Source organism: Myotis nattereri (assembly GCF_964212035.1).
Source record: "Myotis nattereri genome assembly, chromosome: 5".
Taxonomy (NCBI): Eukaryota; Metazoa; Chordata; class Mammalia; order Chiroptera; family Vespertilionidae; genus Myotis; species Myotis nattereri.
In genome coordinates, this window is record NC_138080.1 from 58,478,470 (window position 1) to 58,495,369 (window position 16,900).

The following is a 16,900-nucleotide window of genomic DNA, read 5'->3' on the forward strand; positions in this document are numbered from 1 at the left end:
TGTCAAGGTGTGCTAAGATTCCGGAGCATAAAACAACCGTTCGAAGCACTGGAGGGGGGAAATTGCCAGACAGCCCTTTGTTGACTTGGATCTTTGTATTTACACACAGTCCGTGTCTCCAGACTCTAGATCTTTTATCAGGGAAGTTACTGACTTCTGGTTGCATAACCCGCGGCAGCCCTAGCAGTGTTAGGAAAGGCAGACCTGCACCGAGGGGCACTGCAGGCCAGGGCTGAAGGTCACAGGGATGGAGAAGTCCCGCTGATGCAAGGGGAAGGGGTGAGACGCAGGTTGAGTGCTGCTCTCCCATCTTCCCACCCTCGCCCCCGCACCGGGAAGATCTCTGTTGACACTGTGGACACTGTGGAGGCCCAGACAGGCTAAAGGCAGGGAAACGGGAGTCTGCAGCTTCTCAAACTAACCCCAAAACCAGCATCTAAGAACTACAGGAATCCACAGCCAAGCTGGCAAATTAACAACATTTGGGTTTTTTAACTCTCAAGAGCACTCTTCAGGCCTTTTGAGACTATTAACGCAGGGCTCATGGGACCCTACAGCTGCCCACAGTCCGTGAGCTCAGCTCTTTGCAATCCATCTCCTCTCTTTGCTCCCCTGACCCCTCCCCAAAGGAATCTGATTTTCCCAAATATCAGGGCAGAGGCCTGAGGCCGAGTCTTTCACGGGAACATACGCGTTTTGAAATGGGAAAAGACAAGGGGGTGGACATACATTTCAGAGAAAGACACCTCCAGTCTTTTCCGTGAGCCCTTTGATACCTAGTACCAAGGAGGCTGGGAGGAAATCCGAGATCCTCAGCCCGAGGCCCCCGCACCAGCCCACCTCGCCTTCCATGCCTTCCATTTCCCTCACCTTCCCAGTGTCCATCAAGAGCACGGCGCTGTCAGCACGGGCAAGTCGCCTGTGGCTCTTCACTCCGGCCACATGAAACGTTCCCGACCCGACCAGAACTCACTGGCTGAGGATGACCCACCTCTGGGCAAAATAAGCCCTAAGGCACCACTCATAGGTCTCAATATTATCTCCCCCAAAGGCGGACTTGGAAGTATTAGCCAGGCTTTTTCTTTAATTTTCACATAAGTGCAATCAGTGTATACACCACTTCTTTCATTTATCATGACAAATACTTTTCTATGGTTTTCAAAATTGTTCTTTTTCATCATTGTGTGTGTGTGTGTGTGTGTGTTCTGCTTCTAACACGGGCTGTGGTTCCTTTGGTGCTATAAACCAGCAGTGGTGGATGGAAGAGTGCTGAACTTTAAATAAACCAGCAAAATCTGAAAATAGCTGCTCTTGCCCACCTAATGTTGCAGAGACAGAAAAACGAATGAAACAGAGGATAAAGGTCAGGAAAGCAAAAGTAGGAGAAAGATGCTTAGTATAATCTGTAGCAAACAGTCTTAAAATTTCAAATTGGAGTAGATTTAGCAAAAGAAAATGTCAACCCAGAAACAAATCACATAACTGTCTAGATGTCTGCTTCCATGTATGTAATTTATGTAAAAATGACAATTAGTGGCTGCTAAAACTTTCCATCTGTTCATCTATTAATAAAAACACACAAAACCAATGCCCCAAATAATGTACTAAAAAATCAGAATAAACTTCACATTCTGCCTTAGGTTTAAAATATGGAATCCACTAAAAAATCTGGGAATAGGCCGGCTGGTGTGGCTCAGTGGTTGATTGTTGACCTATAAACCAGGAGGTCATGGTTCCACCCCTGGTCAGGGCACATGCCTGGGTTGCAGGCTCGATCCCCAGTGTGGGGCATGTGGGAAGCAGCCCACCAATGATTCTCTCTCATCATTGATGTCTCTAGCTCTCTGTCCCTCTCCTTTCCTCTCTGAAATCAATAAAATGTTAAAAGACACACACACAAAACTCATATTAAATATATATATATGTATGTATCCATACATACATACATACCTGCATATAAAATCCTACTCATGGTTATATTACCTCATCTGTTCTAGTATTATTGTAAATGACAATGATGAAATTATCAAACACAAGCCAAACACCAATGATAGTATCTAGGAGAACAATTCACCATCTAAACTCCATGTCCACTTGGCTGAGTGTTGAGCTTGGATAAGAGACAGAAGTAGCTACTAAATACTGTGTCAAAACAGAACTTCCACCTAGATGGAGACTGGAGCGCTGATGGACTGAGCGAGAGTCAGTGCTCAGGCGGGACACTCTCCTCACCCCAGGCGTCCCTCCCGAGGAAGCTTCTGCAAACAGCCTCCGTGGCTCTTCCCCACCACCCACCCGCAGGTACCATGCCTGGATCTGTACCTCTTAAGAGCTTTTAAAACATTCTTCCTTCATCCCAATGTCATACACACCTCCCTCACCAAGAGGCTTAGAGAACCATCCAGACTAGGACTAGAAAAGTATAGTTACTACCCACAGCAGTATATCTGCACCACAGTAACTTATGGAACACACATGTGCTCAATTTCCTCCTAGCCTTGACTTTCCATTTTAATTTGTTTTCCCTGGTCTACTTTATTAGTACTACTTTCTACTTTATTGTATATCTTCTTATAAACTGATCTAAATCCTCTGTACAATGAAACATACCTGTATGTCTGCACCACCACGGAGACTGGAACACAATGCCCAGACGTGTGAGCTGAGTGAGCTTTCTGAGCGGCCACTCTCAGGCTTGTAAGGGTTCGCTGCCCCCCTGTCCGTGCTTCTATTCTACAGCTTGGCACACTGTGCTATTACATGCCAGTCGTTCGTGGGTGGGCTCAGTTCCTGAGGAGTAGTATGTGTGCCATAAATGTTTGAAGAGAAATTTAGATGTAGACGAACACAGAGCGATAGCTAACTGTGTGTGTCACCTCGACTGGGCGAAGGGATGCCTAGATGGATGGTAAATGCTATTTCTGGATGTGTCTGTGAAGGGTCTTTGAATTGTAGACCGAGTAGAGAGGCTGCCCTCATTAATGCAGGTGGGCATCATCAAAGGCAAAGAAAGGGCAAATTTGCTTTTTCTTTTTGCTTGAACTGAGGTATCTTCTCCGGCCCTGGGACACGGGTGCTCCTGGGTCTCAGGCCTTGGACTAGGACTGGGAGTGACACCACCAGCTTTTCCTGGTTCTCCAGTCTGCAGACAGCAGGTCGTGAGATGCCTCAGCCCTATGCTCATGTGAGCCAAAGCCTATAATAAACCTCCTCTGATCTATCTATCTGTATCTGTATCTGTATCTGTATCTGTATCTGTATCTGTATCTGTATCCTACTGATTCTGTTTCTCTGGAGAACCCTGAATACACATATCTTAATGTTTTATTTTAATAGTTAAAATTGTTGCTAATTAACCCCAAATCTTCAAAGCTCTTGTAGTGATCCTATCTTGGTATCTGAATTACAACTTCAGTTATCAGACTCCTAGATAGCACCACTCAGATAAACGAATACTTCTCCAAATGGATGCACTAACACAAGACTTAAAAATCAACACGGAAAAAAGAAAACCCAATCACCTGGATAAGATAGAAGTTTCTGTCACCACTGCTTCAAGTAAAAACATTCCAATATAAAAGAAACACATTTTTTAGAAAAGATATTGACTTTTGTTTTTTAAAAATATTAACTGCACTACATCTCGATCCTTGAGTACGTAATGTCTTTTTAATATTCTGTGCGTGAAAATATGAAGTATGCACAGAGCACCTCTGCTGCGTGTCCAAGCACAACGCTGTCGGGAGGAAAAGCAGGGGTGTGACTGTCGGAGTCGAGAGCTAAACTACCTGCTTCTTCCCGAATCACTACTTTTTTAAAAAATATATTTTATTGATTTTTTTACAGAGAGGAAGGGAGAGGGATAAAGAGTCAGAAACATCGATCAGCTGTCTCCTGCACAACCCCTACTGGGGATGTGCCTGCAACCAAGGTACATGCCCTTGACCTGAATCTAACCTGGGACCCTTCACTCCGAAGGCCGACGCTCTATCCACTGAGCCAAACTGGTCAGGGCCCGAATCACTACTTTTTAAGTTGAGATAATTGTGGATTCACATGCAGCTGTACGACATAATGCAGAGAAATCCGGCCTACCCTTTACCCAGCCTCTTCCAATGGCAACACCTTGCAAAACTACAGAACAACCTCAGGATCAGAATACTGACACTGATTACAATCAAGACACGGAGAATGTCCAGCAACCCAAGGATCTCTCCTGGTACCCTTGACAGCCACACCCACTCCCCTCCTCAGCCCCTGGCAGCCACCAATTCCTCCTCCTTTCCTGTAATGTAAAGACTTCCTCTTCAAGGTAAAATTCACCGAGTGACAAATGACATAATGACCGAAGCAGCCAGAGTCAGAAACCCGCATTCCGGCAACAGGTGAAGAGGATTTTAGGTGCATTTCATTCTTCCAGCAGCTGGGAGCCATTACGCTGAAAATGAAAGCACCTGGACGCTAACTGCAGGGTGTTACTTTAAAGATCAAAATGGAAATCTCAGAATTTCAAGCTCAGGTTCAACATGGCCTTTCAAGTTAATGAAGTTCAAAGGAGAGAAGATAATTTTCAAGAACCATGTGAAACACATAAAAAAGAAGAGAAAAAAGCCGAACGACAGGAAGTCTCTGTGAAGCCATTTTAGTAGCAGCAGATAGCAGCGGAATGGTCTCCTCACAACCACAGTCAGATGACTTCCTTAACCGCCGTCAGCATTTCCTTTGGTAAAGGAAAAGAAAACCCACACTCACCCCGACCACTAATGAGCAGCCTTGATTCTAAGGCTACTCAACGTCCAAGCAAAGAGTCACCTGTTACATCAGCAGCAGGGCCATCGTCTCCAGAAGCTGCATGAACTTTCTCTTTCCTATAAACTGTCCAAACACTTGCAGAAAGAGAGACTCTTAACAACACGCGCTTAAATAATCTTATTTGTACACACAGTTACGTCTCACTTCTTGGCGGGTCGACGTTCCGAGGAATGCATCGTTAGGAGAGCCTGTCATTGTGTGAGCATCACAGAGTGAACTTACACCAGTGGTTCTCAACCTCCTGGCCTTTTAAATACAGTTCCTCATGTTGTGACCCAACCATAAAATTATTTTCGTTGCTACTTCATAACTGTAATGTTGCTACTGTTATGAATCGTCATGTAAATATCTGATATGCAGGATGGTCTTAGGCGACCCCTGTGAAAGGGTCATTCGACCACCAAAGGGGTCACGACCCACAGGTTGAGAACCGCTGACTTACACAGCCCTAGATGGGACAGCCCACGGCACACCTAGGCTATGGGGTCCAGCCTATGGTCTATACGTCATGTTACTGTAAAAAATACTGTAGGCAACTGTAACACAGTGGTGAGTATGTCTGAATCCAAACATAGAAAAGGTACAGTAAAAACATACAGTGGGGCCTTGACTTACGAGTTTAATTCGTTCCGAGACCGAGCTCGTTAAGGAGCTCATTAAGGAGCTCGTTAACTCAAATTACTCTATCAACTCAATGCAAAAAATCAGCTGAGAGACAGCTGGTATCTCACAAAACTTGTTAGTCGGGACACTCGTAAGTCAAGGCCCCACTGTAGTGGAAAAGATAAAGAATGGTACACCTGTATAGGGCATGTACCTTGAATGGAGCTTGCAGGACTGCAAGTTGCTCTCAGTGGGTGGTGAGTGAATGGGAAGGCCTAGGACATTGCTATCCCCTACTGAAGACTTTATAAATACTGTACACGAAGGCTACACTAAATTTATTTTTAAAACTTCCCTTTTTTCAATAATAAATAAAACATAGCTTACTGTAACTTTTTTACTTTATAAACATTTTAATTTTTTCTTTTCAACCCTTGAAACAACGTTTAGCTTAAAACAGAACACATTATACAGCTGTACAAAAATATTTTCTTGATGTCTTTATTCTAAAAGCTTTATTTTTAGAATTAAAGAATTTTTTTTTTTTACTTTCTAAACTTGGTAGTTAAAGACAAAAACACACACATTAGCCTATGCCAACACAAGGTCAGGATCACCTACATCACCGTCTTCCACCTCCACACCTTGTCCCACTGGAAGGGCTTCGGGGACAGTAACACCCATAGAACTGTCTTCTCCTACGATAACGGTGCCTTCTTCTGGAACACCTCCTGAAGGACCCGGCTGTCGCTCTTCTCATGGAGGTGTCACTCTTTCCAGAAATATGTCCACGATGGTTTGGTTTGTTTCTTTTCTTCATCACAGATTCTCTTGTAACCAGATAATGCACCATCCAAACCTTTCGGTGTTCGAGTACAAATCTCTTAAGGAGCCTTTTAAGGCACCTGCTGAGGTTTGCAAAAGCATCTGCTAAACCCTTCACTGTGAATTTCCTTGGGGGTTCTTCTTTTTTCTTGCTTCTTCTTCAGCTATGCATTCCTATTCCACTTCCAACAACTCCTCATTAGCCATTCCTCCAGGAGCTCCTCAATGTCACCCTCATCCACACCCACATTCAAGTTGTTTGTTTACCATCTCAGCCACAGCCTTGTTGATTTCTGCAACTACCTCATCCTGGGCAAATCCTCTGAAGTCATGAATGAACCTCCTGAGTGTCTTTCTTCCAGATGCCATTCATAGACTCCTGGGTGACATCACCCTAAACCCAAGCAAGGTTCTTAAGCAAACCTTGAACATCATAGATGTAATCTTTCCAGAACTGCATCAGTGTCTTCTCAGTGTTCCCTTCAGTTTTAGCAACAGCCTGGACACAGGTCCTCCTCGGGTCGTAGGCCTTAAAAGCTTCTGTAACCCCTCGATACAATGGTTGGGTCAAAGGGTGATGTTTGGAGGGAAACACACCACTTTGATAGTGAAATGACAGTGGAGTTCTCACCAGGTGGCAGGAATTTTTTTGCTCCATTAAAATCTTATGAGACCAGTGTCATATTGGTGGTCTGTTGTTGACCAAAACACTGTTATGCGGCACATGACTGTACTACTTATACACTATTTTTTACTCTCCAAAACTCTTTGCTCCATCTCAATCTCTAGCTAAAAGAAGACCATGTTTCTTTGAGTTGAGTTTTGTGTGTGTGTATTGTTGGTTTTTTTAATTAACATCACAGCAGGTATAACAAGCAGTAAGTAGTATGTTTATATTAGAATAAGGGGAATTCCAGTAAGGTTGTTGGTAAAAAGCAAGTGCAGTTCCAACAAGAGCAACTATAACAAAATATAACTTATAAAAGGGTACAATAGAACCCAAACAGTGATTATAAATAAACCTAAGAAAAGATGTACAAGAACTTTATGGAGAAAATTTTTAAAAAGACCTATATAACTTTAGAAAAGATTATGCACAAGGTGTGAATATGTCAGTCCCGCCCCAAATGAAATCAATGAAATTCCAATAAAATCTCCAGGGGATTTTCCACAGAACTCAAAGAGTAATCTTACAGTGTATAAAATAGAAGTCATAAAAACATAATGGTGAATGAATATAATAAATTGTAGAAGGATCCTCCAATATCATTATATAGCTAGAGGCCTTATGCATGAAATTTGTGCAAGAGTAGGCCTTTGCAGGCCCGGCTGCCTTGGCCCTCACAGCCCTGGCTTCATCCGGAAGGTCATTTGGCTGCCCAGTCTAATTAGCATATTATGCTTTTATTAGTATAGATAATCGTAAGTATACAAAATAGGTATCAAGATGAATTCATATGTACTAATACTGTTACTTACACTTAAAAAGCATGAACAGGAATCTATAATAATAAAAGTGTAATATGCTAATTAGATCGGATGGCCGAACAGTGGAACGACTGTCCAGACGACCTTCCGGGCAACCTTCTGGACGAAGCCAGGGCAGCTGATATGGCTGCGAGGGCCGCACCCCTCGCAAGAATTTCGTGCATCAGGCCTCTAGTGCTAACCATAAAATTTTATCAAATTCAGAATAGTAGTTACTGAAGAGAATGGGATCAGAGAGGTATAAACTGTAATTTCAGTTTTATTTATAATCTCTTATTTCTTAAACTGGGTGATAGTTACAGAGATGTTTATTATATTATTCCCCAGTCTTTAAACCCTGTTTGTATGTCTTAAATACTCCATAAAAAAAAAGAGAATGCCTTTTACTTAAGAACCATGTTATGACATGACCTAGCAAACACAATCTAATAAACTACATCAGCACCACCTTGTTAAAAACATGGATTACCAGGCTATACAAGAGCCAGAATTTCTGGGAGGGGGGTCATGTGACTCTAAGGCACAGACTCATTTGGGAACTCTTGGTAACCATTCATCCATCAACAAAATCGGTTCCAATCTGACAATGAGATACCTAAGTGCTTAAGATTGCCTAATCACTTTCCAATTGGAGCAAATGTCCACAATGCGGACTCTAATTTGAGAGCAAAACCGTACAAATTTTAAAGTAAATTTTCAAGTTGTTTGTTTACCATCTCAGCCACAGCCTTTCACTATCTTTCACTATAGACCCCCCCTAAAAGGTAAGACATGTAAAAAACTAGAAATATCTTATAAAGTAATCGCATCAAATGATTCCACTGCAGAACATAATTCATACACATCCTCTACAGGGAATATGTCATAGCAAAATTCCACTGAAGAGGAATTATTTTGACGTTTTAAACCACACAAATCTGCTGCACGCATCAACACTAAAAAGACTCGCTTACCGGGGCTCTCCACTCTCTTATAGTGGTAGGGATTGATGCACACCTCCTTCTGCTTGGAGCCGAAAGGAAACTCGCAGCATTCCAGTGGTTTCAGTTCATGGTGGCTCTGCAGGTCGGGCCAGCGCCACACTCGGCAGTAAATGACGTGAGGCAGTCCCTTGCGGTGGGAAACCTGCAGCCTGCCGTCCAGGGAGCGGGGGATGGTGACGCAGTTGCTGGGCTGCCCCGGGCAGCTCAAGGCCTTTTCCAGTTCCTCCATGGCCCCCTTCTTTTTCTTCAGTTTTTTCACCAAAGCATCCACCGCTTTCTCTGCCCATTTCTCTTCTTCGTCGCCCTGCTTCCACCCGAGAAGTCTCTTCACGGCCGGACTTGTGAAGGAAAATAAACTTGTCACGTTCATGGTGATGGCACCAGTCAGACACTCCTTGTTTATGGTAAGATACAGGAGCCTCCAAATGCAAAAGGACCAGAGGAGGGATTTCCCTTTATTTACATAGGACTCTCCTTAGCTTCTTAGTCTTGAGGTGCTGAAAAGTAGGAAGGACCATTCCTAGTGTTTCAAAAGGTAACCCAGAGTCAGTACCTGGAAAAGAGAAAAGAAAAAAAAATGTTTAAAATCATCTCTACCACAAGCCACAAGTTATTAAAGAATTAATATGGGCCAGGTATGATTTTAAGTGCTTTTATCTATTATAGTATGATATGAACTGAACTATGTCCCTCCTAAAACTCATGTTAAAACCCTAACCCCCAACATCACTATATTTGGAGAGGGAGTCGCTAAGGAAATAATGAAGGTTAAATGAGATGATGAGGGTGGGGTAATATCTGATAGGAATGGTGGCTTTACAGGAAGAAGGGAGGGTATTTCTTTCTCTCTCTCTCTCCCCATGCACCGAGGGAAGGCCATGTAAGGACACAGAGAGAAGGCAGCCATCTGCAAGCCCAGAAGAGAAAACCAGAAACCAAATTGGCTGGGACCTTGATCTTGGACTTCCTAGCTTTCAGAACTGTGACAAATAAATGTCTGTTGTTTAAACCACACAATCTATAGTACAGTAAGGCTTCATGCAATGTTCTCGATACGTTCTGCGACTTTAAGCAAAACAATGTATAAGGAATCCGATTTTTACCATAGGCTAACTGATACAAACAAGAGTTTGTATGGCATCTCATCAACGTTATAACAAAATGTTGAACAAAATGACGTCATTCAAGGACTTGCTGCACTTTGTTATGGCAACTCAAGCAGACTAACACACAGCATTTAATCCTTTAAATAATCCTTTCAGCTAGGTAATAAAAGCACTGTCATTTTACAGATGAATAAACTGAGACACAGTTTTAAAAGTAGTGTGTTACTGCCAGGCTGGTGTGGCTCAGTGGTTGAGCACCGACCTATGAACTAGGAGGTCATGGTTCGATTCCTGCACATGCCCGGGTTGTGGGCTCGATCTCCAGTAGGGGTCATGCAGGAGGCAGCCAATCAATGATTCTCTCTGATCATTGATGTTTCTGTCTCTCTCTCCCTTTCCCTTACTCTCTGAAATTAATAAAAATATATTTTAAAATAAATAAATAAATACATAAAAAAAAGTAGTGTGTTACCGTTTACATGATTTCTGATACAGCAATAGACACCTTAGTACAAAACAGTTCAAGTTCTCACCAGATATTATAATGTTTTACATTTAGATTCATTTATAGCACTAAAAGTGTATTTTAAGACACACCTGAATCAACAAAAACAAAGGTTTTCATTTGTTCAAGTATTTTTAATGCTAAAAGGAGAGGTAGTTATATTTTTACCACATAAATGTAGCAACAATTTAGGGTACTTATTCAATGAACAAGCCTATGTCTATTGGCCACAGGATATGTAAGGTAAGAAATTTATTTCACACTTTTTCAAATTTGCTTTCTATGGACATGAACAGAATGATGCACATGAACATATACTTTACCAAATTCTTTAAGTGAAGTTGTCTCATTTAAACCTTCTAGTTACCTTTAACCAGACGTAAGCACAAACAGTGAGAAAGATTAAAGAGGATAACTTTACACAAACTCTGGCTAAGGTGCAGTAGCATGTATCAAACCAACCTCCTCCCAAAGATTACTATAAAAGCTGTATAAAATGCAAACAAACTAGGGTGGGGGAGCCTGGTTTTTAATGGCATGAAAAATCAACCAAGGTGCCCAACCGGTATTGCCCAATGGTTAAGTGTTGACCTATGAACCAGGAGGTCATGGTCTGGTTTTGGTGGGGGCACATGGTGGGGTTTCCGGCTTGATCCCCAGTGGGGGGCGTGCAGGAGGCAGCCAATTCATGATTCTCACTCATCACTGATGTTACTCTCACCCTCTCCCTTCCTCTCTGAAACCAATAAAAATATATATTTTTTAAAAAGCCACCAAGGTACTCAGGACCATAGTGGCCAAGATATTGGAGAAAAGGAGAAAGCAATGAAGTGAGCTGAGCATTCTTCATTGCTTTTCTTTTCAAGGCATGTGCAAAGCCTATGCTATGACTAGCAAGAGGCCTAGTAGCCATTTTGAAAGAGGCTACAGACCCAAGCAGAGATTTCAGTAATCTTATGGTGGAGACAAAAAAAAAAAAAAAATGGAGTTGAGGGCCTGCTAAGAAGAAGGCCTGGTGAGTACACTAGGCTTTTAGTTCATACCCATAAGGGCAAAAATGACATGGACCAGTTTTTATACTAAAACATAGCTTAGAATCATCTTAATACTAAAATGGATCAAGGTGATGAGAAAAGAGAGGAGTGACAGAGGCTATATTTGTAGATAATGGCTTTACCAAAACTGACAACAGACATCTAGCCACAGATTCATGAAGCCCTATAAATCCCCAAAAGGACAAATACAATGAAATAACATCCTTAGCATGCCAAATGTAAATAAAGAGCTGATAACTCAGAATTCTATACTTAGTAGAAAAAATCATGCAAAGAAATGATTGTGAAATAAAGATGTTTTCCAACAAACAAAATCTGAGAAAACTGGCTTCCAGCAGGAATTTCTCAGGCAGAAGGAAAAAGTTCCTAGAAAGAAACAAGGAACTGCAGGAAAGAATGAAGAGTTCCAGAAGCGTAAGTAAGGGTAAGTCTAAATGAATACTGATGTCACAAAACAATAATAGGAATCGCTTTGGTGTTTAAAACATACAATTAAGATGCATAACCCAAAAAAAGCAGAAAGGGCTAAATGAAGTTGGTGTTCTAAGCTCCCTCTATTACCCAGGCTACAGTAAAGAATTAAATTATTATTGATATGTTTTAAAGTCATGTCATAATAAAGCAGCCACTGAAGGAATAATTTAAAAACTATAAAAAGGTAATAGTAGTTTTAAAATATGTAAATTATTTTTTAAAATATGACTAATACAAAGAATATAAGGGAAAAAAGAAGCAAATAGTGGATGGGACAAATAAATAACAATACAATTTAGATCTAATCTCCAAAGTATCAGCAATTACTTAAATATAAACAGATTAAATATGTAAGTAAAAGGTGGGGGTGAGGATGGGGAGCTTCTCTTAACCACAGTGTACTTATGAGAGACACAGATTAAATATAAGGGTGAAGAAAGGTTGATAGGAAGGATGGTTATTCTTACCAAAATGCTGGCAAAGCTAGCCAATCAGACAAAATAGGCTTCAAAATAGAAGCATAATCAGAGATAAAAAGGGACATTTCATAATGTTAAAAGAGTTAATCTACCATGAATATATCACAATCCCGACACCATGAATATATCAAATTTTTATGCACATAGTAACAGTCTCAAAATACATAAAGCAGAAGCTGACAGAATGAAAATAATAAAGAGAACCCACAAGCTAGTGGAAGATTAACACAGTAACTGATAACACAAGCAAAGAAAAATCAATAGATACAGAAGATTAACAACGTGTTTAAAAACTTGATCCAATTCATATGCGTATATCATTGTATCCAAGAACTGTAGAGTGCAAAATACCTTCAAATACACATGGAATATTTAACCAAAATGACCATATAATGAGCCATAAAACAAATCTCCATACAGAGCAAAACCATACAGAATGTGTCCTTTGATCATAGCATAACTAAGAAATCAGTAACAAAATGTTGTAATCGAAAATAATTATGCTTTTAAATAATCCATGGGTCAAAAAGAAACCTCAGTTCTAAATTAGAAACCCTTTTTAACTTAATGATTATGAAAATATGATAAATCAAAACCTGTAGGATATGGCTCAAACCATGCTTAAAGGGAAATGTATACTCTTAAATGCATATATTGGAAAAGAAAGGTAAAGTTGAAAACCAATGTTCTATGTATCCACCACAAGAAAAAACATTAAATTAAATCCAAAGAAAGTAGAAGGAAATGACAGTTATTAAAAAAAAAAAAAAAAGAATAGAGAAAACCTATAAAATCAAAGTTGGTTCTTTGAAAAGACTAATAAAATTGAATAAACCTCTAGAAAAATTGGTTAATAAAAGAGAAGGCATTTATTATCAATAACAAATAAAAGGGGAAATCATTACTGATCCTCGAAATTAAAAAAGATGATTATGAACAGCTTTCACAGCACACTGTGCATGTCCATAGCTACTCTGTGGTCATTTACACATCTTTCTCATTATAAAATAAGGAATTCAATCTTCTGTCTTCCTATCTTTGGAGTCCAGCACAGTGCCTGGCACACAGCAGATTCTCAACAAATGTTTAGCTCCCTGGAGAAATCAGAAGGCCAAGCGTGGGGCTTCAACTTTATTCAATATTTAATATGGATAAATATTACCTAATATGAATATTATTGAATAGGCTGTGGCAGTCAGTAGTTTCCTTTTTTAAAGTAAAGATTTTTACCCAAATTTACCAGTTCTTTTCATGCTGGTATTATTTTCATTTAACAGGAAACAAAATGATGCTATTATCAAAAGTCACACTTGGTCAGAGTGTACCTACTGACATGATCATTTACTAAAAGTTAGCTTTGCAAAAGAACAAGAAAGACAACTTCTGTCTAGTCCTCAAGTCACAATGTATGAAGGGAATATATTTCTTCTTGTTCTATATGTTATTTTCTTTTATTCCAAAAACTGCTTCTTTATAGTTTAGCCAATGACTTTTAAGTAGAGGGGATGAGTTATTGGAAAATCACTCGAGGTTACTTGAAGCTCTGTCACTGATGGGTTTGTTACACTAATACATGTGTTCGGGGGTGGCAGGGGATTAAGAACCCCCATTTCAGACCTGTGTTTTAACTAATGAAATTGACATTCATCCAACATCGCTGTACTGAGCACGGCGCTTCTCCGAGGACAGAGGCACAGATGTCTACACACCCAGGGAGCTCACATTCTAAGGCAAGAGCCAGTGCCTACCTATGATGCTATGCAGTGAAAGCTCTAAAAGAGGCACCAATAACATAGAAAAGCAGGAAAAAAAGAGAGAACAATTAATTCCAGGATTTCAGGAAGTTCATCAACGAGGAAGGAATAGACAGGCCTTAAAGGATGGGTAGAATTCTGTGAAACAACAAAGCTAACATTTTGAGCAATTATTACCGGACAGAATGTGTTCCAAGCACTTCACATCTATTAACTAGTTTGGAGGGTTTGTTGTGACCACTAATTTTACAGCTAGGGAAAGGGGAATGCAGAAAGTTGTATGACTTGCCCGAGGTTGTTTATGTACACAGCCGTAAGGCAGAGTCAGAGTTTGAACCCATGCGTCTGGCTCGGCAGCCTCAATTTCTTTCAGTAACCACGCTTTTGTTGTTAATCCTCACCCGAGGATATTTTTCCATTAGTTTTTAGCGAGAGTGGAAGAGAGAGGGAAAGACAAAGAGAAACATAGATGTGATTGAAACACATCGATTGGTTGCCTCCTACATGAGCCCTGACCAGGACCCGGGCCGGGGAGGAGCCTGCAACCCAGGTATGTGCCCTTGACCGTGCCCTTGACCAAAATCGAATCCGGGACCCTTCGGTCCATAGGCTGACACTCTAACCACTGAGCCAAACCGGCTAGGGCTAACCACTTTTCTAAATTGCTAGTTTTAACAGACACACAATAGAAATGCTAGGGTTCAAGATGGTGGGAGATAATACAAGACTGATAAGAAGGGCAGGGTTAAGACTTGTGAAGGGCCTGTGATACATCTCATTCTATAGACTAGTGGACGGTTTTAAATGAGAGCATCGACATGACTAGATCTATGCATTAGAAAGACAGCTGCCAAAACCGGTTTGGCTCAGTGGATAAGAGCGTCGGCCTGCGGACTGAAAGGTCCCAGGTTCGATTCCGGTCAAGGGCATGTACCTGGGTTGCGGGCACATCCCCGGTGGGAGATGTGCAGGAGGCAGCTGATCGATGTTTCTCTCTCATCGATGTTTCTCACTCTCTATCTCTCTCCCTTCCTCTCTGTGAAAAATCAATAAAATATATTAAAAAAAAAAACAACAACAAAGAAAGAAAGACAGCTAAGGTGATATCCTCAATACCGGAAATCTCCATACAGAGACAAGACAAAAACAGAAACAAAACATACTGCTTCAAAGTACTGCAGGGGCCAGTTAGGGGGTGAATGTCTTGATGTCACTCACAAAAATCAAAGGGCCAAGATCATACCCTTTGCATATAAATGCACAGATGACCCAAATGCAGGCTGATCACTAATTTGTGTGTTTCCGAGTTAAGCACTTTTCTAATATATACAAGTCAAACAGGTCATCTACCTCCCAGTAGGAATTCAAATAAGTCCATGATACTCTGTCCTTGGCAAGACAACTCATTTTTTTCTGCCCCTTTTTGTACTTCCTGCTTTAGTTTATGTCAAAAGTTAAGTGGCCTTATCAGTTTAAAGTGCAAAATAAAAACATGAGTCAGCAAACAAAGATTTCCTTCCCGCTTCTCCAAATACAAACATTTCACACTGACAAAAAAAAAAAAGAAAAAGAAAAAGAAAAAAACCATTAATCTAGTAAAGAACCCCCCAGAAGCCTTAAAATATGGAGATCTTTGTTTCACTTTTAGAAACTTAGTCTGAAATATTCTGAACTAGAAAAGGTAAAAAGTTTTTGTACAAAGGTTTTCATCAGAGCATTATTTATTATGGGGGGAAAAAGAAGTATCTAATAATTGGAAAATAGTTATGTAAGCTATAGTACAATTCATTCAATAAACTGTTATATAACCCTTTAAAATTATGCTTATAAAAACTACATAATAACTGGGAAAAACCCTTAAGCAGAACACAGTGATATCTATAACATAAACAACTATGCAGATACACCAAAATATGAACAGTGGCTGGGTATGCAAGGTTAGTACTCTCTCTCTCTCTCTTACTTTTCTAAACTTTCCAAACACTCTTTAATGAAAAACTATAACTTTAAAATAAATGTTTAAAGCTTCTATATGTAATTTGCTAATTACAAATCAACAAAACTCAATTTCAGGAGCTCAGGCCACACACAATCTCTACTTCCATGTCAGGCTGGACCTGTAGTGCGATCCGGTTTCAGAAGTAATGAAACTGGGAGTTTAAAACAGGGTTCTCAATTTGGAGCCCTTCCCTGTGGGTCCTATTCCTGAGAAGGGTTTCTCTGAGCCCTGCCAGCAGCCAAGTGAGAAAAATACGCCTTTTGACTTGGATATTTAATTTTGCAACTTATGTGGTGTTCCTTAATGTTAAAAGGAAAAAAAGCAAAAAAATTTAGCAAGCCTTTAACTGCCGTGCAACTCGCTTTATATTTAAAGGAAACCTAAGTAGCCAACTCGACCACCATGGGCATTTCTTCATCTTCCCTCTTCCAGTGAAGACACCCGTAATTATCTGACTGTGTGACTATCAACAAAACACACCCTCTGCCACTTCTTATCGTTCGGATCCCAATTTCCACGGTAAGTTTTAAAAGGAAATTACTTTGATCTGTATCTGAAGATATATTTTTTAAGAAGGTGTGGGGAGCGGGGGGGGGGGGGGGGTGGGTAGGAGATTAGCCACCAAGTGTTACAAACCAAGTACCGTTAGTAAAAGGATGAGAAGGAGAGGAGACAGATAATGACCCAATGTCCTCTGTAGCTTCAGACCAGTGCCACTTTACACATCTTGCACTGGCATGGGATTCAAGTGATCCCATTAAATATTGAAAGAATAATTAGATTATTCAATAAAAACTAACATAAAATATATGCTCCA

The 16,900-nt window shown here is 40.6% G+C and overlaps 1 protein-coding gene across 1 annotated transcript in view; it reads right to left on the reverse strand.

The window, feature by feature from the left end:
• The window catches only part of SMAD1 (SMAD family member 1), a 69,434-nt gene that overhangs the window by 30,472 nt on the left and 22,062 nt on the right, over positions 1–16,900 (reverse strand). Inside the window, exon 2 of the mRNA XM_081091819.1 lies at positions 8,682–9,264. Within this exon, the coding sequence (XP_080947945.1) occupies positions 8,682–9,081 (400 nt within the window). The 5' untranslated portion in view covers positions 9,082–9,264. The remainder of the gene's footprint in view (positions 1–8,681; positions 9,265–16,900) is intronic.